This window comes from Phragmites australis, chromosome 5 (genome assembly GCF_958298935.1).
Source record: "Phragmites australis chromosome 5, lpPhrAust1.1, whole genome shotgun sequence".
Lineage (NCBI taxonomy): Eukaryota > Viridiplantae > Streptophyta > Magnoliopsida > Poales > Poaceae > Phragmites > Phragmites australis.
In genome coordinates, this window is record NC_084925.1 from 41,012,467 (window position 1) to 41,037,421 (window position 24,955).

Genomic DNA, 24,955 nt, shown 5'->3' on the forward strand with positions numbered 1-24,955 from the left:
GACCATGTCGAGGAGCTCGTGGGAGATGGTGGCGTGGTTCCACATAAGAACCGTAAGGTTCTCTTTAACCCAGCCGGGATCGTCGTAGTGCGGTTTGTTGTCATCGATGTGCTCGTGAAGATTGAACCAGCTGAGGACGACGTTGAACAATGTGCACCATTTGGTGAAGTTGTGAGCTTGAAGCCTTGAATATCAAGGGTAAAGGGAATGAGAGATTTTGTATTCATGGTGTAGAAGGCTTGGGAGATGGGTGCAGTGGTGGAGGAGTTGGCAACAACATGTGCCAGAGGTGTCATGGTGATGGAGGGGGAAGTGGTGTCACCTGCTACGACGGGTGGGGAAGTGTTGTTTCCCATGGTGACGGAAGAGGAGAGAATGGAAAAGGCTCAGGATCAAGAGGTTCGTTGATATCATGTAGAAGTGAATAATCGAGTGACTCATGTATTCAATCATGGATGGCATATAAATAGCCAGTACAGGAGCACTCCAGGCACTTGATCTAATTACCCTGAGCTAGTCTTGTGGAAATTACTCTATTTTTTGTCTAACCTACGATATATAACCCATCTTGTATTAATTACCCTTGTTTGCATCAATAAATTATTTATTTATACTATTGACATATTATTAATATATAGAAATAATCAACTATGATTCAATTTTACATCCTTATTAAGGATATGATCCCACAAAATTCCCCACGGGGATAGGATGAGAGAAAACTTTTCTTCGATAGCTAAATAGGGACGCAAATGGGGAAGCATTCCCTGGTGGGGATTAGCCCCATTGCCATCCCTACAGGCCATGTCGGGCGTGTAGCGCCCGCTATGCCACGACCCGTGTAGTGCGACAAGCGACAACGACGTGGGCAAGCCAGCAAGGTCAGCCCTGGTCATCAGTAATAATGACATCTGGCATGTCGCGCTCACTGGGCCGTGGCCGTGATGATACCTCAGATGAGAACGCCTTGCCTGGAGTGGCAATTGCGGCATTGACGAATTGATCAAACGAAGCTGTAAAGCTCGTGGTTAGAACAACCTTTTCTTCTCTCCTGGCACGACTCGGTGCTCATCGTATGGCCGCGTTACGGTCGGTTTGATCTGATCAGATCGACGAGCTGAGCACTTGAGCATCGTTAATGCTTAGCGACTATCGATGTGACCGGGAGGTGGGAGCCACCGCGTAGAGTGCTTGCCCAGTTCGCTTTGCTGTCCATCTACACACGTTACACGTACGCCGCCCCTCGCGTGGCTCCTTCAAGGCGGAGGTGGCAGGCAGGTGCGATCGTTTTCACCCGCCTAACCCTCCCATGGCCAGTGCATGTCGAGCCTATTGCTACCCTGCCTACGTGCGGGCTCGTACGTACGATCGCGTTTCTTTGCCGGCCGGATAGGGTAGGAGTATCTAAGCGTGACAAGCACATGCTTGTACTTTTTTTAATTTTGGTCCAATTTCATAGAATGTGGCTTTAGAGTTTCTGACTAATTGAGAAAACGATTGTGAATGTTGAATTTTGGTTGTTGGCTTTTACAATAATTTTTTAGCTTCTCAGCATACTAAAAGTCAGAAAAGTTCATCTTAGCATGCTTCTCAGCTTTTAGTTCATTTCAGCCACAACTGCTTCCTCAGCCAGCCAAAAGCTACCAAAAATGGAGGCCAAAAGTCAACCCCTTATATAACTAGTCTTTTTTCAAAGAAATGCCAGAAAAAGGTTATCCAAAGGGGGACTTCGCCCTTGCATGGCATTCATACCTGACGTATGCGTATCAGTCTAGCATATGCAAATAGAAAAATTCTCAGGTGACAAAAATTGATCATCGGATCACGATCCAACAACCAGAGGTCATCTTCAACCTCCCGATGCCAGTTCGTTCCCTCGCGTCCTGCCTGCCTACGACTGTCTCCGATGGCGTCCCCACCACCAGATCTGTGCACGCCACCCCCCCCCAAGCGTTAACCTATTTGTTTTGGAGCTCCTCGTTCCAGCATTGGCCCATCAGTTGTCCGTCGTCTGGACCATGATGTCCCCGCCGCCTTGCCGATCCGCTCCTACGCCCATCTCCTCCACAGGGCCGATCTACCAACCTCACTCTAAGACCATAGGACACAAATCCTCACCAATGGAATTTGAACATTGCTGGGAGGAAATACCCCAGCTTGCAGATATTACTAAAGGGTTGCCATCAAGAGCACCTCTGAAGCCCTTGAGCTCCGGATCCTCAGCTGGAAGTTCGGCTTCCGAAGACCATGAACCCCTCTAGCCATTACCTCTCAAGACAGAGGAAGTTGTTAGTCTCTGGAAGGGATTGTTGGAGGCCACCTTAAAGGACACCCGACGCCCTTGGCCTCATCAGTCTATGCCTATGAAATCTTGGGTCCCTGAAGGCCTTTCGGGTCTTCGGGCTCTAGAGCTCTCCAGAGCTCCAGCCTCCTGGAGCCCTAGCCTCCCGGAGCCCCAGTCCTTTGGAGTTTGGGCAAGCTCTCTAAAGCCCAAGAAGTAGGTGATCAAGCCTTGGAGAAAAATAAGTTAGAGGGGGCCCACGAGTCGTCCTCCGCCTGCAAGAAAGTGATTGGTATTTAATATCGGTGCAAGTAGTGGCCATCCTGACATCCCAATACAAGTGAAGGTCATTGTGCAGCATCATGCCTCAATTGACGACCGATCGAGTATCGCATCCTCTGGGTCACCTAAACCATTGTATTTGCTATAGTAGACAATATCTTGTAGTTAGTGATAAATGTATTCTGTCTAAACCCAAGCTGTGTAATTCGACTAGCCCCAGGTCCCTGTAGCATAGCAGTAACTTGCATACCTATCTCTGTAAGGGCATATTTGTACACTTACACCCCGAATGGCAATATAAATATAGACCCATGGCTATCAGGCTAGGGGCCAATCTCTTGGTGATAAACACATCAATATTTCTTCCTCTCTAGTTCTTCTCTAAGCTTGAATCTCCTCTCTAGAGGAGGCCCTCGCCGCACTTGTTTGTGGAAGATATTTTTTTCTAACAGTGTACCATCCGTGGGGACTCAAACATAGATGTACAAAGAGAGGTAAGATTCCACCCCAAAAAAAGACCACCAAGGCTACAACACAGACGGTTGACTCCCCAGCCATGCCTTTGTGAGGGTCCACACGACCACTACAACCATGTACACTATGTACACCCACCAGTTCCGCCACCGGATGGAACAACGACCATCCGGCCACCACCAACCAGCCGGTGGTCCTGGCCCAGGCTAGCGCTAAGGCTCTGGCTAGTGCGGAGGCCTTCCAACAATGGCGTAGCGAGGACCTCGCAGCACCCCAAGGGAACCGCATTTCAGTAGTTTTGGGTGCTTGAGCCCAGGGCACTCATGCCTGGACCCACCCTCATGGCGTCTCTTGTGACGGCGCCAAGGACACCTTTATCGAGCCGGCATCTTCTAAGAATCTGGCTGCCGAGCAGCCTCCTTTAATTCCCTTAATGGAAGGGGGCTCCGGAGAGACCACAGGCTTTGGTACGCGCAGATCCCGCCAACACCTTCGACATCGACTACATGCTCTGGTACTATAGGAAGGGTACTGGTGCATCTTACACGGAGCCAGGTGTGGCCATAATATCGAGAATTGCTGAAGCCTTATAGCCTTCTGAATGGAGTACCTTAGGAGGCAGGTGGGACGCCTGGCTAGGGAAAAAGCCGATGATAAGTGGTCCAGGGGTCGTAAAACCAGAACAGGCCACCAGATAGGTCTCTGGACCTTACCGAGCTCCACTCATCCTGATCTACCTCGTCCTACTCTGCCGCCGACGATACAGTACCCCAGCGACAAAGATTGAGTCATACCAACAACCCTAACCAGAACAAAGTCCAGTAGGCCCTTGGAGTAGGAGGGCCCACCTGAACCACCAGAGCAGTTGGGGCCTCCAGAGTGCCTCCCATGTTGGGTTCGATACTAGGTGAGTTGATCATGATAAAGGATGAGGCTCCGACAGGAGGCCCCAGGGTGTCCAGAAGGTCCGCGAGGCCGAGACCCTTCTACGGACGACACAAGTCGGAGAGATCAACCCTTTCCCCGCCTAGGAGCTACGAAGGATTCTAGGCCTTCGACCTTGCTGGGGAGGCCTTATTTTGTCAAAGGTACGCCCATGACCACTAGCAATAGATTGCCTAGCTGATTAAATTTTCAAGACAGAAGGAGCAGCGTACTCTGAAAGTAGTTAGCCTAGCTGTTAGGGGCCTCTACAACAGATAACTATTTGGTAACGACAGTAGATAGTAAAACTTAAGTTATATCTCTGTCCAAATAGTAGACAGTAAAACTTAATTTATATCCTTATTCAAATAGTAGATAGTAAAACTTAAGTTATATCTCTATTCAAACAGTAGTTAGTAAAACTTAAGTTATATCTTTGTTCAAATAGTAGACAATAAAGCTTACGTCACATATTTTCTCAAATGGCGCACAACACCTAAAAACCTCCACAAAACGGAGACATCTTGAAAACCTCTGCAAAATAGAGATGCCTTGAAAACATCCACAAAATAGAGATATCTTGAAAACCTCCAGAAACGGAGATGTCTTAAAAACCTTTGCACACTAAAATCTCTTAAGAAAACCCTCCGACATCTTGAAGGTGATAACCTCCGTGCCAGAGAGGTAAGGAACCCTCCGGCATCTTTTAAGGCCTAGCCTATGTGCTGGAGAGGTATGGCCCCACCGGTATCTTGAAGGCATAGCCTTTGTGCCGGCGAGGTGTGGACCCTCCATCATCTTTTAATGTCTAGCCTATGTGCTGAAGAGGTATGACCCCGTCGACATCTTGAAGGCATAGCCTCAGTACTGTCGAGGTCCAAATCAGGTTATTGATTAACCCAAAAGTTACTTCATACACACATACATGCAAGTAAGCATGTGAGCATGCATATACTTGTGACATACACGGCAATGGCACTAATAGAATGTGTCCTCCACCTGCTCATGACCATAAGATGCAGGGGGTCGGGGGAATAACGTTCCATGCAATGCACACTGCACGAAAGGTGCAAGATGCGTCCTTCGTTCGACCAACGTCAGAAAGGGCTGAGGGGGTCGTGGACTCCCTCCCTCGGCCTAGCCATCAGCATCACCTCCGGCAACAATCGTCGGGCTTTGGATGACCTAGCCTCCAAAGCCTCGCCACAGTTAAGGGCCGAGGGGGTCGCGAACTGCCTCCCTCGGCCTAGCCATCGGCTTCACCCCTGGCAACCGGCACTAGGCTTCGGATGACCCAACCTCTAGTGTCTCGCCACGGTTAAAGATCAAGGGGGTCGCAGAGTGCCTCCCTCAGTCTAGCCTTCTGTGTCACCTCCGGCAGCCGCTCTCTCACCGCGGCTAAAGGGCCACAGACTGCCTCCCTGGGCCGCAACTACCGCCCGACCTCAAATGAATAGCTTTGAGTCGGAAATTTGGAATGAGTTTGGAAAAGGAGTATGTACCAGCATCGGACAGAAGAATATTCATATCATGCTGGAACCTAGCAGCAGCCAGGGCTGAGAGGGTTGCAAACTGCCCCCCTCAGCCTTAATCATCAGCTTCGTCTCCGTCCACCGCCGCTAGACTCTGAGACTACCTCGCCTTCATCAAAGAACTTGTCTCATGCCCCAAAAGTAGCTGCACACTCCGCTGCCAAGAACGATAAGGTCCAAGTCCTCCGCCAAAGGTGCCAGGATCCAAACCCTCCACACCTAGGTAGCACCTACCACTGTTGTGTTTAAGACTAAATCTATGCGAGGCTTCGTCGCTCCAGTTGCACCTAGTACCCTATAGTCATACCTACCATGACACCCTCTAGCCGCTAGGAAACCGCAGCGTGCGGGGGGTGGGGAGGGTTAGGAAAGGTGAGGCATGGAGGCTTAGGTGCACACAAAACACGAAAGGCTACCCGTCCGAAGGATCACCATACATTTCGATCAAAGGAAAAATAATAAGCGGGTCCAAGGATTTAGTTATATTCTTAATAACTTATACATCCAAAAGACGCTTATAGGAAGCACCGACAAACCGGTGGCAAACAAAGAAACGAACAGTTTAGTTATCTTCTTAATAACTTGTACATCCAAAAAAGGCATACAAAGGAAGCACCGACAAACCCTGAGAGAGTAAATCAGGAGGAGAAAGAATACAAGGTGACTATCAAGGAAACTACAAGCCCTAGCGGTGGCGTATGAAGCGGTGTATACTCTTCATCTGCGGCCTACTGCTGCGGAAGTTGATGCAGTAGCCTACCCCCAAGCCATCAGAGGACGAGGGCAAGGACGAGGATGAAGAGAACTCCTCTGCAGCCTTCTTTCCCTCCTTCTTGGCCTTTTTCTTCCCCGCCTAGGATGCCTCCTTCTCCACTTTCGCCTTCTTGTTGATCTCCTTATCCCAGAGATCCCAGTTGACCTCCCCTTCATCATTAGAGATATCGATAATCTCGACTGGAGCGGACGGTCGAACTGGAGATCGAGACAAAGCGGTAGAGGGTGGCTCCCTCTACAAGGATGGAAGCACAATGGCCGTCGGCTCCAACCTTGAAAGTACAGGCTCTAACCTTGCAAGCATGACCGTGGGACCGCTCGACTCTAAAGGCACCACAACAGGTGGAATCAGTGCTGGCGTCGGAAGCGACAAGCTAATCGAAACCATTGTCATCTCTGACTATGAGAGGGAAGAGGATGTCATACTAAAGCCAATAAGAGGCACTCCCTTACACAGTGATGATGGATCAACTAGGTTAACCCCCGGATTTTATAGCCGAGCCAATTGCTTGCGCACGCCATGGGAGGAAAACGGAGTCGTCACAGGCGTCGTTTTGCGGCACTCCCAATTACTCCCATATGGGGCCCGTGGCCACACCCGTGTCGATCCGCGTCCACGTGGTGACATCTTATGGTGGCTCCCTAGTATTTTGTGCGCATGCCTCGTCGCATTTATGGCTCGGGCCTCTTTCGGCGCATGCGAGGGTCATGGGCACAGGACCCAGGTGAACCAGCGCATTACCCCGTCAGACACACTGCCATTACCGCACATCGTCCATTACTCAGGCTAAAAAAATGAGGAGATACCTCACTACCACATGCAACCTCCACCATGACGGTGCAAGCGACCAAAGGACTCACCATCAAGGGAGCTGAAGGGCTTACTCCGCATAGGCCCCGGAGCGCATCGACTCCGTCAGGCCTCGTAGCAGTAAACCGTTGAGAGGGTCATGGACTCCCTCCTTCAGCGTACCTGTCAACCACGCAGTTTCCTCCAGATTATGTTGTCACCATCAAACTTCGCCATCATCGCTCACGCTCACCACGGAGAGGCTCCTCAATGGTGAGAAGCTATATTAGGATATACTGACTATGATGCTGGGCTGGAGCTAGTTCCTTCTGCACTCACTTGTCCCTCCATACCCCGGGACTAGCGGATGAGGGGTACTATTGGGGAAAAATACCCCAGCCTACAGACATTATTAAAAGGTCACCCTTGGGCTCTGGATCCTTAGCTAGAAGTCCTTCTCCAGAGCTCTTTAGAGCCCCAGCCTCTCGGAGCCCCAGTCCTCCGAAGCATGGGCAAGCTCTCCGAAGTTTGGGGAGTGGGTCATCAAGCCTTGAAGAAAAATTAGCCAGAGTGGGCCCACGAGCTGTCCTCCGCCTGCAAGAAAGTGATCGGTATTTAATACCGATGCAAGCGGTGGTCATCCTGACATCCCAGTGCAAGTAGAGGTCATACTGGCATTCGAGACAGTATGGTGTCGTGCTGCAATTGACGACCAGCCGAGTATCGCACCCTCTGGGTCACCTACACTATTGTATTTGGTATAGGAGATAATATCTTTTACTCAGGGGTAAATATATTCTGCCTGAACCCAAGCTATGTAATTCGACTAGTCCTAAGTACGTGTAGCATGATATTAACTTGCATCACTATCTCTATAAGAGTATATTTATATACTTACACTCTAAATGACACTATAAATATAGACCTATGGTCATCTGATCAGGGGCAAATCTTTTGATGATAAATACATCGTTATTCATTCCTCTCCAGTTCTTATACAAGCTTGAATCTCTTCTCTAAAGGAGGTCCTCACCTTACTTATTCGTAAATGATTTTTTTTACCAACAAACATAATTTGAGGCATCCGAAATAGGGGCCGAGGGTGAACTGGACTCGCATTCACTTGCTCGTGATGTACGTTAATTTGGCAGGTTAGCCGGAACAAGCGCCCAATTTAATTTGTGCAGCCACTTTTGCTGTCTCTTTCAGCCAAAGTTAGTTCGGGATCAGCCGTGTGTCCAAATTCTAGTTACTCACTTGAGGTTACCATTTGCATATACGTATACTTTTGGCGTTTGGCGGTGACTAAAATTTGTCGTAGATGACTGGGCCCGTGCACTGCGCAGACGAGCCGATGTACAGATATGTAGGACTGCCCGGTCGGATCGTTGGGTCCATTGCTGGCCAGGCGGCCACCATTGACAGTGCTTGCATCAGGCGCATGCTACGCGCACGGCCGCGCTCGGCGTTCGTGCCGCTCATGCTGCGCCGGGCCACCAGCGTACGTGCTTGCGACACGCTGCAGTTCACTATTTGTCCTCCTCCAAGGGTCGTCGTCGAAGCCATCGCCGTCCAACAGTGCGCACTAAAGAAATCGAAGAGGGTTTTGGAGGATTGCACACCTCAAACCGGGTGGCACTAGGATGGGTAACATTAACCGAAATCAGTTTACAGAAGATCACTATGATCTGATTGTTACAATTGTGTACAGAGTTTAAACTATATACAATATATGACTTACAAATCAATTGATGTATCTACAGCAATATCCACAGGTCTTTCAGCACGCACGTCTCCCCGGCGTGGCCCGCCTGACATGCGTCCGTGACATGGGGGTGTAGGGGCTACTGGTTTGTACGTGCGTAAGTACCATCTGTGATCATCGTCATGCCCCGCCTTGTCACCGTGTTGGACTTGGACAGTGCGGCAGCAACTTGGCAGACAATGATATCGACCAAGGGACGAATTAGGCAGTGGCTTTGAGCATGCTGTTTGGTTTATGGGTGGTTAACATGTTACTTTGGGAGCCCGGCCGGTGTGCGAAGCTGGATCCAGGACGCGGCAGGCACGTTCCCGGTTGTCGACAGGTCTTGGTCGTGTTTACTCCTACGATCTAGCTTCGACGTCCCATGTTCGGCTCCGATCTGACTAAACGTCATGAACGGGAACAAGCCAGCTACCTTGTAATTAAACTGATCGAACCATCGATACAGCGAGTCTTCTCTAGGAAATATAACCAAAACGCAAACTGAAAATACATGGAGGATCTTTAAGTGCAGTGTTTGTATAGTTTGGCCAAATTGTACAGCGAGCTACACTGGACGGTACCGGTCGATCGATCGTGGTAGATCGATCTATTGAGTGCTGTTTAAGCAACAAGAGTCCATCTAGCTATTAGATGACTAGAAGTAGCTAGGCTTAATGGCGGTGGGGGTGAAACTGCGATCGGCCCTGCATCTTTGATTGATATGGCCAATTGATGAACCAGCGCAGCAGCACGCCTAACAAGCTACCCCTAGAGAGAGCAAGTGACGACCAGGCCGTCGCGCCACACAGTTTGCATATTTCTTCTGATGCATGCCAAGTTGAATTGGTCCAGTCTCATCTAGACTCGATCGTCCAGTCGGTACAGTCATTGCATGCACGTCAAGGCAGTACTAGATTAGATGCAGGACGTGCAACGTGCTCTGAGCCTCTGACGTATGGCATCGGCCTAGCTAGCAGTGAGAAGGAGCAAGGGCGTGGGTAGGGGTAGACTGTGGACTACTAGCTAGGCGAGGCGAACAAAACAGCGTGACAAGATCACAAGAGATGCTGACAGCGGCAGGACGCAGCTGGGATCCCCACCCCAGGAGTTGCTTTCGGTGATCCCCGAGACATGGATCGCTGTGGCCTGCGGGATAGCCGAGAGCGACGCCACGGCACGGCAGTACTGCGGCCGGCCGGCCCGCGTACAACGAGACGAGTTCTCCCATCTCGCACGAGACGGTCGAGGGAGAGCGACAGCGGTGGTGCTCGGATTCAGAACGGCAACGCGCAGCCCATGTGCCGCCCGAGCTGTCTTTCGCCCTAACGAACTGCCCGAATTCCCCGGTGGCCTTAATGCTTGGCTCCCGATGGCACCACGGCTCGAATTGCCCTCTCGTGACAGCATTTCCCGCCCGGTCTCTCTCGCGCCACCCTGGTTCGATGTCCCAAAGACTGAGATGGTGATGAGGAGATAAGGGTGACGAAGGCAGGCCTTTAGGAATTCAATGGTTATTCATATGGCCATCAAGCTAGCTCGTGTTTTTTTTTAAAAAAAAAAACGAACCGGAGCTAGCTCGTGTTTGGGTTTGCTTCCATCTCTCGAGCAGCATGAAAGGCACCCTTGTGGTCCTTCACAGTCCACAGCTGCAAACTGATCAAGTCTGCGTGTGCACATGCTAACGAGGCCTTGATGGAAGGGAACAGGTAAAGCATAGTGATTAGGTCTGAATTTCGCCCTCGGCGACAGGGCAGTGATTACTGATCTGTGACCTGCAGATTGGGCGGTGACGAGGATAAGCCGAGCTATCTAGCCCTCAAGGCTTGCATTGCTGCTGCAAGCCACCGGGTTGGCACATCCCTGGCGCCAAGGGATTTGCTCTTGTCAGGTTCTTCCTGCCTAGTGATTCCACGTCGCCAACACAAGTGCATAGCGGCGTAGGGCATATCTAGAGTCAATGCAAAGGGACGGCGAGGATACTGGCAGGTGCCGAGATGACCGGCCCTTGGACGCTACTGACCACCCTATCTAATCGGCGTTAGGCGCCGCTTTCTCCCGTCTTCAGGCTACTGAGCAGAGATCCTGAAGATCTTGCTGGCCATGTTGTTACCTGAAGCAAAGTGCCTTGGTTAGTGCGCGCATGGTCGCCGAGTGGACGTGCAACAGGGTTCAGGGACAAAGGGAGGCTATCAAGGAGTCCAAAATCCTGACGCGAAAACAGTGACGTGTTGATGATACTCGGAATAACTTTTAATGTGTATTTGTTTTGTTAAGTTTCTAATGGTTTAGGATATATGGAAGGTCTGCATATTTGTTCAGATAATTCGTAAAATTAGAGTTAATTGGGATTTGCAGAGTGTCTGTATATTTTTTGAGAGTCCGTATTTTTATGGAGTGTCCGAATATTTTTACAGAGAGTTCATACTTGAACAGTATTTTTAGCAATCATGAATAGTATTTTCAGCTCTGAACTTCTTCTATGTATTTGAACTTTTTGTAAAGTGCTATGAATTGATTTGAGGTTTCAATTGAGTATTTTGATTATGGATTAATTATAGTTAAACTCAGAGATATGTGTTTACTTGTCTTATTATGTGCAGATGATAGATACAACTTGACGGTTGACGACGGGATGATTGGAATTAAGCGGGGAGCTTGATGCCAGACGATCGAGGAGGCCATACAGACTCAAGGATGATCCAAGCAATACACGTAGATATCGAGTAAGGTATGGGATGAAAGATGATGAAGGTCACATGTTGATAAAGTCAAACGAATAGGTTGCCGGTGCAAATGATAAAGCAGCCTGAGGGATCAGGAGCGGGAGAGACTTCCCGGTGGTCAAGATCATAAGACGAAGTACACGCGTCGATATCGGAGCACTTGCTTGAGGCAAAGTAAGTGGCGGCTAGTCACGTTTAAAAAAGCGTGCTAGGGTTTCATAGTTTGAGCATAAAACCGTGGGAGGAATGGAGGGTTACATAGCATCATTACGAAGCTTGCATTAAGGCGAAACTATGTCATGAAGAAGCTGTGACCGTTCGATGGACGCAGTGAAAAATAGAACAAAATACTCTGATGGTAGGTAGAAGTGCATTACCGGTGATATGTATTTTGAGAATAAGAAAACTTAAGCGCTAATACACCTTCCTAGGCCTATAAATAGATGTGTTAGGCTATGAAGAGGGGTAGATCCAGCCATTTAAGTACCTAGAGATAGATTTTGAAGGAGATAAGAGGGTATGCTTAGTCTTTATAATAAGTTAGTGCTTTGTGAGAAAAATATTTATAATCTATCAAAAATAAGGCTGTCATATATGTTCATTGAAGATGTTTCTCTTGTATATGCTCGAGCTCATATTCTTCTAGTATTCTGCTTTTGGTTCTTTTACTTTTATTGTAAGGTTTTTTTAAAGATGATTTTTGTTTTTTCCTTTGAGCAGCGATCTTTTCATCTTGTAGAGTTGTTCTTTTTATTGCTAGATACATAAATCTCACATACTCGTGTATATAAGAGGGTATTGGGTTCCCTTACATCTAATCTAGATCATCAACCTAGGGAGCATATTCACTTGGTAATCATCTTTAATTTTTTGGTGATTCTTCTCGAGATCTAAGATTTTTGTGGGGTTAAGTTATGGATTAATTTGCTGAGACATATTGTGCTCTATTCCAACTATGAGACTAATTTCTTGTTGGATCTTTAAGTTTGGTTTTTAATTTTTTATTCGGTGTTCTGTAAAATCCGGAACCTCCGGACCCAACTTTGAAACTTCCGCATTCTCCGAACTCTCTGGACAATGTTTCGGAACCTTTGTAACTCCTGTGTTGTGTGAAGATTTTTCGCTACATGCTTGTATTAATGTGTTATGTTATGTTGTGATTCTCTTTTAGATATGCATTGAGTGATCAAATAGAATAAGATCATCTATTTAAAAAAATTCTTTAAAACGTCTATTGCCTTTCTTCCACTGTAGTTTGATTCCCCAACTGTTTCTTTACATCGGAACCGGATTTTACGGTGCATATAGATGTAGGTTTCTGTCGAGACAAAAGCCGGTGCCGGCCTTAAATATGCCGGTTCCCGAGATGTACACTGGTGGGTCAAGCCAAGCCACAGTGCACCCAGCGCACAGTAGCCGCTGGGTTAGAAGGCCCGACTCTTACTGGGCTGTGTGAGCCGAGAAGAAGGCCAGGCTTACCTGCTGCAGTGCTGCTCTCGGCATGTTAACAGCCATATCGAGTGGGTGGGCCAAAAGCCCAAAACGCAAACTGAAATATGCACGAAAACCTTACTCACCTCGTCCCTTCACCATTTACGAGCTGACCACCTCCTTCCCCACAAGATCAGCTTCACGCCACTGGTATGTCGATGCTGCAAAGACATTTCGACACAGTACATGATAGTATCAAGCTAAGTTACGATTAAACAATCGCATCTTTAATGCGGAGTCGCTACGTAATAAGAAGATGGATGCAGGGTGTAGTCACGTCCATCGGATTTGATTCCTAGATGTCATACATCCCCGATTTGGTATTTAATTTAGACCCGATAAGGAGTCCTGATTAAAAAAAAAAAGGATGGATGCCGTATCTTTTGCAAGAAGAGTTTGGGTAGCTATAGGATGCATTCCCATATTTTTTTTCTTCGTTGGATTCCAGATACGTGTCGCATGTTCTACTGTTCCTCTTCATTATTCGCCGTTCTTCTTCTTCCCTTCTTTGGTCCGACTATGATTCAGCTTGTGTTGCACATGATACTATGAGAAAATAGAAGTTATTCATTTCGATTGGAGTGATTCTAGGTCCAAGTTACTGTAGATACTGTTTATGACACTATAGCAACTGTTTATATGGGTCAGGTATGTATATATGTATATATACGGATACAGATATATACATATACATGTATATATGTATATATGTATATGTATATTTACATGTATAATATTTTTTTTGAAATTTCAGAAAAATAGCGAAAGGTATAATAGTTATATTGATAAATCGGTTGAAATAATCTAAAATGCAGAGAAAAATATCTAAAACTTAAAAAAAATATGAAACAAATTTTATTAGGTTCGTATTACTGTCGTCTACCTATTAAAATTATGTGTATGTATAAAAATAATATTATTTTCTTCATAATTAAATGAATATTTTAAATATTAATAAATTTATAAATAAATATTGAGATGCTAAAAATGGTGAACATAATTTTTTTAACTTCTTTTATCATATTCGGTAAAAAAAACGAACGTAGCTTAGGCGCGCCAATTCACTAGTTCACCAAATTTAGCGATTTGTCCCCAATTATCCCAGCATACGAGGGTGATTTTGCAAAACAAAAAAACTCTATCTTTCCATCCCGCAAACAATAACCCGCAACTAAATAGCGCTAAAACACTCGCGTCACGCACCGACGTCAACGGAGACGTGTCACCGGCGGCGAGAAGACCCAGAACCTTCTAGAGTTTTCCGGCCGCAATGGATCTCTGGGAGAGGGCCCGGGCCTTCGCCGGCGAGGCGGCCAAGCGGTCGCAGGAGCTGTCGGCGGAGGCGGCCAAGCGTTCGTCGGCGCTGGTCACGGAGACGGCGAAGAAGTCCAAGGAGATCTTCTCGGAGACCGCCTCCAAGTCGCGGGATATCGCCGCCGAGGCCACCAAGCAGGCCGACCTCCTCGCCGGGCAGATCAAGCACCTCGCCTCCGACCTCCCCGTGCCCTCGATCCCGCCCATCCCCTCCGCCGTGGCGCCGGAGCCCGACGCCGCCGAGCTCGAGCGCTACGGCATCGCCAACGACCTCCGCGACTTCGTCAAGGGCATGACCATAAACACCTTCCGCGACTTCCCCTTGCAAGGTGCGGTGTTTTCGTAGTTGGGTTTAGGGAATTCGAGGCTTTCAAGCTTCTGATCGGATATTTGGTCGTGCAGATGAGCCGGTGATGTCGGATGTGCCCACGGTGTCGAATGTGCGTCAGGATCTGAATGAGTGGCAGGCCAGGCATGCCACACTCGTCCTCTCGGCCGTCAAGGTTTTCTCATCATCGAACATTTTGTCAAGCAATTAACATAGTTTGATGCATCTGTGTCCTTGGGGATTGGGGTCTGTGGTGCGGTCGATAGATTGGTGTTGAATCCAATTATAAAAGAGCACACTGTATCGGCTGGCAAATCTGATTAGGTGTGTGCATATTGACTATTGAGATCGTAAAGGTTGTAGAATGCTGAGTTTGTAGCTTTGGGAAATTCAGAATAAAGGAGTCAGAATTATTATTTGTGATAGTAAAATATTGAGTTATCATTCTTGTGATGCTTAAGTGAATGTTGACTTAGACCCATGGGAAAATTCATATATGGTATTTCTGGCTCATTTTTTTTTTGGCATGAAGAAGCAAAGATGAAATATAGCCGGATATATTATCAAACCAAAAGTAGTAAAATGATAATATGTGAATCTGGCACCTACAGATAGGATATACTTTAACATGTTTGTGGTAAGTTTAAACTGATCAAAACATAGTTATTGGTAGGAAACTAATGAGAGTTCAAATTTGAAATGCACGTTCTTTGTTAGGCGATATACAGCTATGATGTGTAAATTTGGTAGGCACATGGGCTAAGTTTTATAGTAGTTTGTGATAAAACTATGATGTGTAAATTTGAGCTCTATTCTGAACTTGCTTTCTGTTTGATGTTCTTCATATGTATTTAATTAATTACCACTTCGATCTCTGAGCTTTTATCAGACTAGGAAGTTAAAATATTATTCCCCTCTTAACCTTCATAACTTTTGTTCATAACCATCAAAGAGTTCTCCTAGTTTATTGTTATACTGCCTATTTTTTTTTTTAAAAAAAAGAAATTGGTATTGAGTAATGTTATCTTATTCCCAGGAAATTTCAAAGTTCAGATATGAGCTATGCCCAAGATACATGAAAGAGCGTAAATTTTGGCGGATTTATTTTTTGCTAGTAAACAATTACATAGCCCTGTGAGTTTTCTCTCATTTTCAGCTCATGTTGTACAGAGTATAATCTTCATGTGTTTTTTAAGCTTCTTGTCAATCTTGTGCACGATACATTCTATGCAGCAGAATGGAGGGTACGTATCATAATTTATCACAACTGGAATTAGCTTATTTTCAATGGTCCTGTTTCAAACCCTAGATTCGTGCACATTGGAATTGGTTTGATCTTTACTAGAACCCAGATAGCTGGACATTTATTCTTGGTATTATGTCCATTGAAGGAATTTAGAATCTTATTTGAGTTTGTATTTGTGAAATTCCCACTAATTGCAACAATAACTGCATTATATTGTGAGCATCGTTGATGGCATATTCCACCATGTATTATTTTTGGTTCTGCTGCTCTGATTTTTGGGTAATCATGTAGTTGTCTGTGTATGCCTTAATGATAGGTGGAAGAATGGAATTTACCTATAAATTATTAGTTATCGGACTGAATGTCTTAGTATTTCAGTAAAAGATTGCTTCGGTGGTGCTATCTATGTTCTATCATAGTGTTCTATTATAGTGTTAGTTTGGGCCTAGTTTTTCTGCGTATTATTGTATACTGACTTTAATATAATCCAAATAGTTTTGAGAAGAAATATTTTGACGAGCTGAAAGTGAAAGCAGAGGAGGAAAAAAAGGATCCCCAGAAGGAAGTATCCCAGACCACAGAAGCTACAACTGCAGAAGAGAAAGACACAAAAGTGCCAAGCAAGACTTCTACTTCAACAAATCCGGAGCATGATCTGGATGTATTTCTTCTGGGAGATCTGGGCAGTGACGATGAGGGTCCTGGTATGTTATTTGGTTGCTTGGACTTGATCCATCTCATGAGTTTCTCTATATGCTTCTCAATTGTTGTAGATGATATATTTATTTTTTTGTTTGATTGTTTCATCCAGATGGTGGTGGTGATGGGCTAGATGATGACTTTGATAAGATTGACAGTACCTCAGTAAGCACGCATATTCCCTTAAGAAATGAATTACTGTATTCACTAGCTAAAACCATTATTTAGTTGCCTACAGGCTGCAGCATTTGATATAACACATATACATTCTGGTATTTCATACCTTGTAGAATGTGGAGTTAAAGCGTGATGTGTTGTTATAGCATTGGATAACTAAGACATTTTATATTCGGGACTCAGGACTCCCCAGTATTATAGTATTGTCAATATGTAGCATCAATGTCATCCCATAGAATCTGTACACGTTACGTTGCTTCTCATGTTGTGGCGTGTCTGTTAAAACTTTACATATTTATAACAAGTAAGTTCATTGGTTTTCAGCGCTGCTATTTGGTTCATGCTGATAGCACTGCCTCGCTTTTGCAGGGATTGGAGAGTGATGACAATGAGAAAAATCCAGCAGCAGGAAAGGCAGAAGATACAAAGTAGCAGCCACAGATCAGTTGGTAAGAGTACGCTATGCTTTCCCAACTCGAGAGACGATGACGATGACACGGAACATTAGAATTCCAGATGCATGCCGTCTATTCATTTGTTATCCTTATCCCACGATGAAGCAATATTATGCCTATTGCAATTTTTTATTTTGATTAAACTCCCGAAATCTGTACCACTGTTGTGACCCTTTTTGTAGTCTGTTATGAAGGTGTTCTGCATATGATGACATTCTTTATAGGCATAAGGAATGTGCAATGAAATTTAGCCCCAAATGACTTATCGTGTGCAATGAAATTCTCAGGACGCGCAAAACTGCTTCACTTTCTTGGCTGTACATTTCTTGGCACCAGGTTGATTGGGAACAAGCAGCATGAATGGTTCGGTCGCAGCATTTCACCCGTGTTACGTGAACACAGACGAGAGACAGGTGCAGCCTAGTGTTGGTGACTGGCGAGGTAGTCAGATGGAGAATGAAACTCTATATTTTTTTTATAGGGTGGACCAAGAACACACATAACTACTCATGCACATCAGAAGACTCCAAACTCTTAATGTGCAAACACGCACATCCTACTAAATAAGTAGGTGTTTGCGTAGCCTTGCTTGGGCCTGAGCTAAATCGAAAGCGAGTGTGTACGCCAGGAGTCGAACACACAACCTGAACGCTAGCAGCCAGCGAGCATATCACCGAGCTACACGCTCGTTCGCAACTATATATCTTTTTGAGCACGAATCGATCGATGAGCGTCTAGTCATTACTCGTACCAACTGACGAACATCGAATCGTTTTTGCCCACCCACTGTTGGCAAGCCCATTAACAATCTTCACGTCCCCAAACCCGGCCTACCAAATTTGGGCCTTGCACACGATCCGGCATCCCCTAATGGATCCGCCCGGCTTCCTCGGCCCAGCCTAGCAAAAACGTGCGCCCGTTAGGCCCACACGACACTCCCCGCCCCCGCGCGGCGCCCGTCCCGTCCGTCCTCCTCACGCCCACGGCAGCGGCCGCACTGCACCACCAACCAATCTCCTCGTCTCCCACTCGGCCACATCACGCGGAACTCCACAAAAATCTCCACTCCCCACCCGCGCGCGGAGGAGGCAGCAGCCGCACCCGCGCGGCGCCACTGCCCCCCACCGCAACCCAAACTCCCCTCGCCCCTGCTGCCCCTCGCCACGCTCCCCAAACCCCACTCCACTCCCCACGCGCGCCGAGCAGCGGATTACCCAACAGAGACGCGGTCCCCCATGGCATCCGCCGTTTCGCTGCTCCTCCTCTCGTCCCCGCGCTCGCTCCACCGCGCGAGCCCGTCCCACCTCCTCAGCACCCCGCACCGGCGGGTTTCCCTCACCGGCTCCATCGCGGCCCCCCGCCCCCTCGCCGTCGCGCCGCGCGCCTCCAACAACAACGACAACAGCGGCGCGGTGGAGGCGCCCGACCGCCTCGTGGCCGCGGTCGCCTACCTCTATCCGTTCCTCGACGGCGCCCACCACGGCCGCTTCCTCCTCGCGCAGTTCCCCTTCTTCAGCGCGCTCCTCCGCCCGCTGGCCCCCGCCGCGCGCCTCTTCCACTCCTCGCCGTTCACGCCTTTCCTCCTCTTCCTCACGCTCTACTTCGCCATCGTGCGCAACCAGCAGGCATTCTCCCGCTTCGTCCGCTTCAACGCCATGCAGGCCGTCGCGCTCGACGTGCTGCTCATCTTCCCCGACCTGCTCGCGCAGTCCTTCGCGCCCTCCACGGGCGGCGGGGTCGGGTTCGAGATCTTCCAGAGCATGGAGAGCACTATCTTCCTCTTCCTATTCGTCTGCTTGGTGTACGGAGGTGGCGCGTGCCTGCTCGGGAAGACGCCACGGCTGCCCATCGTCGCTGATGCAGCCGAGCGCCAGGTGATGTGAGTTGCTTCGAATCTTGCTGGTGAGAAGGGGAAAAGGGGATCTGGTGTACACAAACATTTCAACTGTCCATTGATGCTTGCGAATGACAAGTTTAGTAGTATAGTTTACAGTTGCTGTCCATAACTCTAGCTACCAATTTAATGGATGCATTGTGGAAGGTTCATACAATGACATTACAACCCAGTGTATGGCCATATTTGTTGAATTGGGGAATTTTGAGAGAGCAATACATATACACTGTTGTACAATCTGAATTGCATTTACAAATGAGGAATGAATGAATCGGGGAGGTTTCTTGCTACCCTCCCCTAAGCAGCTTCCTTTGTATCCGAATGGAAGCTTAGGTCAGTAATGTGATTGCAATATAAATAAAAGAATTGCATCAGTTGCGGTGTGCTTCTGTGAAGTCATGGTCTAGACTTGGTGATGCTTATATTTCTAGTTTGAAGTAGATATCTAGCTTCGGTCGCACCGAAGCTTCTTGGTCACATGGATAGTTTCTTCACCTTCATTAGTCTGTCAAGTGAGGGCAAAATAAAGCGGTAAATAATTGACCGATTACATTTGAAATGAATAAACCATGACTCGAATCTTGAAAATTCGTAAACATTAACTTGTTGATATACTTTCATGCATGGTGATTACCTTCGAATTGTCATGTAGATTACTATGTTCTCTTTCTCTTCTGTCTATATTGATGTCTACAGATATATTAGTTTGAGATGGGTCTACTCCCGACCTTTTTAGAGCTTCTGTCAATCTATATAATAACCTGTTGCAGATTGAAAAAATGTGTTCTGTTAGTTACAGATATAACTGAATTATCATTGGATAAAGCAACAATATTTTAGAAACAGACCCTTGAGAGTAAGCATTAGAAAGACTACGAGTGTCCTCGTGAACAGTTTCTCTCTCATTCTTGCTTAGTGTTCTGTTGCCTGAATCTGACGTTGACATGCTCAACCATGGTGGCTGTTTGCTAGGTGTGCTGTTCTCTGCATTTTAACAACATTAGGCTTAGTAATTCAAGTTCTTACCGAAAATTGTTACTACTGAAAAATGATTAAGCAATAGAAAAGGGGAACAAGAAGCTTACTTCCCCAGTTTTGCGCTGTGTTCGTCGCCTTTAGGGACGGACTGTCAGCTGGACTAGTTTCTCTCATACTTTGTGTGCTGAAGAGAGCAGCAGTTGCCACTGTAGTTTGCTCGAAACCGTATTGTTCTTTGTTCATATCTTGCGTGGAAGCTGATAATCCTCCTCCCTGGACTTCACTGATGTTCTGTGAAACCATGAAAAAGGAACAAAAGCTACCTATCATTGATACACCATGGGTAAATGTAGTTGCTTTGGTACCCTACTGTTCTTTGTGGAATTACCTGTGTGTTTTTCCAGCATGATCTGTAATACACTTTTGTCTATCAAGAAAAAAAATGGAGAAAGAGAAGTTAAAGTGTAAACATAACCTTGTTTGCATTTCTGGTAAAAGAAGCAGTGGACGATTATTGTACGATACTGTATTACTGTTATGAATATAGTAATAGGGCAATGTTAGTACCCATGGCATGGATTTGGAATCCTCGTGATTCCTTTCTGGATTGGCTGACTCATAATTTTGGACTTTCTCTTGCAAGAACCTTATGTACTCAATAACCTGCAAGCAAATTGTTACAGAAGGTGAAAATTGTGCTGTAAACCTGCTGATCTGGGATTCAAATCTCACCTACTGCTGACATTTTGTTTCTGGGAAATCTCTGTTTCTTCTCGCTAATTTCATCATTTTTTAAAGAAGGGAAGAATACCAGAAATATTGTTTGCATAAGATCGAGCAAGCAAAAATGCACATCACATCTAAAATTGGGGTCAACCGGCTGAGAGAGGAATTTGGTTGCCTAAACTTTGCATTCTAAAATATCTAGAGGTCTGAGATTTCTGGTTGGGTCAGAATTTTGAACCGTGCTGCCCACTGACTGCAAAGTTGATGTTCTGTTTACCTCAAGAAGGAAAGATGCTTTGTCCCGCTTCTGATCACCGTGTGGAAGGAGTTCCCGAAGTATTTCAAGCCTGAAGGAGAACACAAAGAGATACTTGTTAAAATACATTTCTCATACCACATCCCGTATATCAATTGTTCTGCAACAGAAAAGAATTCAACATTTGTGTGTTTATCACAGGTTCATGTCATGGTGTGGTTATAACTTGTTGAGCTGGCTCACCCGATGTCACTATGTTCATGGATAATCTGTTAGTTTCTGATCTGTTCAGTACAATTTAAAATGGATTTTTGATCTCAACGAGCTTGCCTGTCATTTATCTTTGTCCTCCTCCTATGCTCGGTAGCCGAATGCTTCGATCTCGGAGTGCTGCCCCCCTGATCAGCACTACTGCCGCTGCTTCTTCCCTCTGCTCTCGTCCCTGAATAAGAAGAGCAATCAGGGTCTGAATGACTGAAATGGAATAGTACCCATCTGTATACACTATCTTACCTCTGGGTCTTCGATCAATGCCTGATTCTTGCCACATTGTGGACGGACCACTGTGAGCCCTGGTTCCAGATTCTGTTCCGTGTGCACCCTCCGTTCTGGAGCCATGAAGCACAGGAGCAAATGCACCCCTGACGACGCCATGGCCAGCGACTTCTCCCCTCGACTGAGTAGCAGATGGCACCTGCCTGATGCTGAACGTGCCGACGCCACCCGATAGGACATGCTCCTCCGAGTCCGCCTCCAAACATGACGATGCCATGCCGATCACTCCGTCGCCGCCGGCGCGCTGCTTGGCCAGCTTCAGGGGTTTCAATGAATTGTGCTCCCCCAAATCGTGTGCTGCAACTGCAGTGAAATTACGTGGGTTACCAAGTTGGTGATGCACACAAACCGGTCATCTGCGGGGACTACAGGGCACAGGTCGCATTGCCGGCCAGAATTACGAAACATGGAGTATCTTTCGAAAGATACCTTGGGTGGAATGCTGCGTGTCCCGGTGCTGGACCGGCGACGAAGAGCCTCCTCCAGTGTGGAGCGAGAGGAAATCATGCGCCGGCTTCTCTCCTGCGAATTTACGGACACAGCACAGCAGCCCAGCCGTCAGCTTCAACGGAAGAGAGGAAAGAAGAGAAGAGGCTGAGCGGCCAGAGGAACAAGCACGGCGAAGTATCTTTGACATCATCCTACCTTGGAAGAGCTGCATTATATTGGCACGCGGACGCGGGAACCGAGTGATCTCTGGCACCTGCCAAGCCTGCCGCTGCAGCAGAAGATGGTGCCTGGATCTTGCTGCCTGCTAGTACCGACGGAATGTGGCGAATTCGGCTGTCGACTCTGCTGAGCTTATTATAGTCAGGTATAGAGAGCGGGGTGAGAAAAGGGGAGGTAAAGCCTGCCTGCCCTGTCTGGCTGTGTCTTCGATTTTTTAATTCTTTTGAAACATGGAGTATCTTTCGAAAGTTTATACGCGCGCGCACAAACACTCTCTCTCCTCCATGTCTCCCATGCAACATAAACATCAAGCAGACGTGAAGGCCTTATCGTGTCAAGCACGCAGAGTTACATGCATGTCGGCGAAGTAATACCATGCCCGGGAGTTCTGAATTCTGATATGTCTGAACGGCTAGCGGTTGATGAGACAGCGGAGATTTATCACTGCTAATTGCGGCACAAAGGATATATAGTATACAGAACTGATCCAATGCGCTTGGAGTAAATTTCTACGAAAATGCAGGTAGAACGGCAGCGTAGCACACACGAGAGAGAGAGAGAGAGAGAGAGAGAGAGAGAGAGAGAGAGAGAGCTAGGCTAGCTTACCGTTCACGTGCTCCACCGGTTGACGAGACGAAGCTGTACACCCGCCTTGCTGGTGGGCCTCCATTTGAGAAATTTTACGGTGGTCCAAAATTAATATGAGTCATCTATTTTTAGAGTCCAACAATCCAGATTAGTCAGAATACTACTCATTTTCTATTAGTAGTATAGGTAGTATATGTGAGTAGTATAGTAGTATTAGGGTTATTTTGGGAAGAAAAATACGTTGCATAAAACTAATTAACTGCAGTTATGTGTCTCTAAATAGAGTAATATTTCATTGTTATTTTAACATTTTAATCTGTCTTCGGCATGAGAGTTCATTTGCTACCCATCGGCTAGGGTTAGCGATCCGATGTTTGCGGCGTCAATTTTTCTATTAGCAAAAGCATGATAGTTAATTTTAACAAAATTGCCACAATTACCAAAATATCCAATTATATAGATCGTCGGATTAGATTTATACTACCTCTTACCTCTAGGTAGTATGGACCACCGTAAAAGAGCTCCTCCATTTTCCTCTGTTTCCACCATCTCCCATCCGTTGCGCGCACATGCCGAGCCAACGAGGCCGGCCGCTGGCTGTGGCGAGACACCCGCGCTTTCCGGCAGGCTGCACCTAGCTAGCCGGTGCGCCATGCGTGCCCCTGCCTCCGCTCCTGCGCGCGCGCTCATGCCTCAAGCCTCGTGCTCATGTGCCGCGCGCGTCATGCTAGCCTAGCAACCAACCGATAGAGAGTGACGCCGCCACGCCGGCCTGAGCGCACGCACGATCCACGCGCGCGCGCGCGCCTGCCTGTTCGATCTGATGCGCCACCACGTTGTTGTATATGCGTTTGGTGGGCGGTGGGCGGTGGCCTTTACAGCCCTCGAGAGCGAAAAGCCGGCGCGCGCGCCCGTCTGGTTAGAGCACGAGAGCTCGCATGGAATGGGACCATGGGGGCGACATGGCACGTTCGATCTCGACGTCCTTCCCAGCGGGCCAGCGCGCGCGGAACCGAGCGGTGAAACGGGTTAGCGGACGGCGGATCAACGCGCGTGTACGATGCAATGTAACCGACGCATCTGCATGCGGCTGTCCCTGTCAGCGATCGAACGCGCAGCAGGTACCATGGTGCACGTGCCAACGGTGGGGCGACACCTGCTTGGGTCCATCGGCGACCGAGAGAGGGCGGTGCATGAACCCAGCACGGTTCCATCACCTGCGCTGTACCACCACACGTCCCTGGCGCGTTGAAACCACGGGCGTCTCGCAACAAGCATGGCCTGTGTCCATCAAATCGATCGATCACCCGTGTTAACAAATCTGGGTGAGGTGATAGCTTACAGTTAATCTAGGGTTCTTGCATGAACCTAAGAAGGTGAGGGTAGTGTCGACTAGCTAGCATAGCTACGGGGCTCAAAAAGTCGCTGCGGCCAATACGACATGGCGCATGTGTCTCGCACAACCCGGGAAGCTTCGCGTCCGTTTGCATAACAAAACATGGGTAGCTAGCTATTGCCTCCGTGGTGGATGACGATTATTCTTCAGATCGGCCAATCTTAAAAATGATGGGATCTGATCGACGAAATCATTGAGAGGTCAGTGGATGGCGTACTGCTCTGATCGAACATTCCCTCTGCCACTCTGCAGCAAGCTGAGGGATCCATATTCCCGGATCCATTTAGGGATTAGTAAACAAATCCTAGCCGGCTAGCCACCGATTAACTGATGAATTAGTTAACTCCTCGCTAATTAAGATTCGGCTCGTCAGTCAGATCTGAGCCTAATCAAGCCTGGGTTGTAGTATCACGTGGCCAACGCATCGATCCATCTCTAGCCACCGCCAATGCGAGCTAGACACTGCTCGGCTCGGCTAGCTGCTTGTTGCTTTGTTTCTGTCTGCAGTAACTAATACAGTAACAGATTAGTAGTAACAGCCGAGAGCCGAGACGGCCGCGCGCTGAGGATTTGGGCTGCTTTTCGGGGTCGATTACGGGACACGGATCTGTTTTTTAGGGGAGGAGCATGTGGGTTTGGGGCTTTGGGGAGTGAGT

At 47.4% G+C, this 24,955-nt stretch overlaps 3 protein-coding genes across 5 annotated transcripts; 2 read left to right on the forward strand and 1 right to left on the reverse strand.

Annotated features, from left to right (window-relative positions):
* The first annotated feature begins 14,141 nt into the window (after window positions 1-14,141).
* LOC133919706 (uncharacterized) lies at window positions 14,142-17,725 on the forward strand. Of its 3 annotated transcripts, none has more exons than XM_062364194.1 (7): window positions 14,142-14,661; window positions 14,735-14,835; window positions 15,697-15,794; window positions 16,402-16,610; window positions 16,718-16,770; window positions 17,152-17,231; window positions 17,420-17,533. In XM_062364194.1, the coding sequence occupies exons 1-6, from the start codon at window positions 14,289-14,291 to the stop codon at window positions 17,212-17,214; spliced, it is 897 nt and encodes a 298-aa protein (XP_062220178.1). In that variant the 5' UTR covers window positions 14,142-14,288; the 3' UTR covers window positions 17,215-17,231; window positions 17,420-17,533. The 3 variants fall into 3 exon arrangements, with proteins under 3 accessions (XP_062220178.1, XP_062220177.1, XP_062220176.1); XM_062364193.1 differs by lacking the exon at window positions 17,420-17,533 and adding an exon at window positions 17,574-17,725 and having other exon boundaries at window positions 14,143-14,661; XM_062364192.1 differs by having other exon boundaries at window positions 14,148-14,661; window positions 17,152-17,533.
* Window positions 17,726-18,204: 479 nt separating this feature from the next.
* On the forward strand, window positions 18,205-19,435 carry LOC133919709 (protein TIC 20-v, chloroplastic-like). The gene has a single exon (XM_062364196.1). The coding sequence runs from the start codon at window positions 18,473-18,475 to the stop codon at window positions 19,118-19,120; it is 648 nt and encodes a 215-aa protein (XP_062220180.1). The 5' UTR covers window positions 18,205-18,472; the 3' UTR covers window positions 19,121-19,435.
* A 64-nt stretch (window positions 19,436-19,499) lies between these two features.
* LOC133919708 (transcription factor BIM2-like) lies at window positions 19,500-22,843 on the reverse strand. Its single transcript, XM_062364195.1, has 11 exons — window positions 22,292-22,843; window positions 22,076-22,168; window positions 21,605-21,949; window positions 21,422-21,533; window positions 21,113-21,182; window positions 20,677-20,772; window positions 20,498-20,536; window positions 20,217-20,400; window positions 19,980-20,115; window positions 19,766-19,892; window positions 19,500-19,636 (listed from the first exon to the last, which is right to left on the reverse strand). The coding sequence occupies exons 1-11, from the start codon at window positions 22,305-22,307 to the stop codon at window positions 19,577-19,579; spliced, it is 1,278 nt and encodes a 425-aa protein (XP_062220179.1). The 5' UTR covers window positions 22,308-22,843; the 3' UTR covers window positions 19,500-19,576.
* Between the last annotated feature and the right edge of the window lie 2,112 nt (window positions 22,844-24,955).

What these genes read in the sequence shown, in the direction of transcription:
- LOC133919706 (XM_062364194.1), top strand. Translation starts at nt 14,289, where the DNA reads ATGGATCTCTGGGAGAGGGCCCGGGCCTTCGCCGGCGAGGCGGCCAAG. An exon ending in TCGTCCTCTCGGCCGTCAAG is followed by an intron (nt 14,836 to 15,696) that starts GTTTTCTCATCA and finishes TCTTATTCCCAG; the next exon opens with GAAATTTCAAAGTTCAGATA. An exon ending in ATAAGATTGACAGTACCTCA is followed by an intron (nt 16,771 to 17,151) that starts GTAAGCACGCAT and finishes TCGCTTTTGCAG; the next exon opens with GGATTGGAGAGTGATGACAA.
- LOC133919709 (XM_062364196.1), top strand. Translation starts at nt 18,473, where the DNA reads ATGGCATCCGCCGTTTCGCTGCTCCTCCTCTCGTCCCCGCGCTCGCTC.
- LOC133919708 (XM_062364195.1), bottom strand. An exon ending in AAGCATCTTTCCTTCTTGAG is followed by an intron (nt 20,773 to 21,112) that starts GTAAACAGAACA and finishes ATTTGCTTGCAG; the next exon opens with GTTATTGAGTACATAAGGTT. An exon ending in TCTAATGCTTACTCTCAAGG is followed by an intron (nt 19,893 to 19,979) that starts GTCTGTTTCTAA and finishes AATCTGCAACAG; the next exon opens with GTTATTATATAGATTGACAG.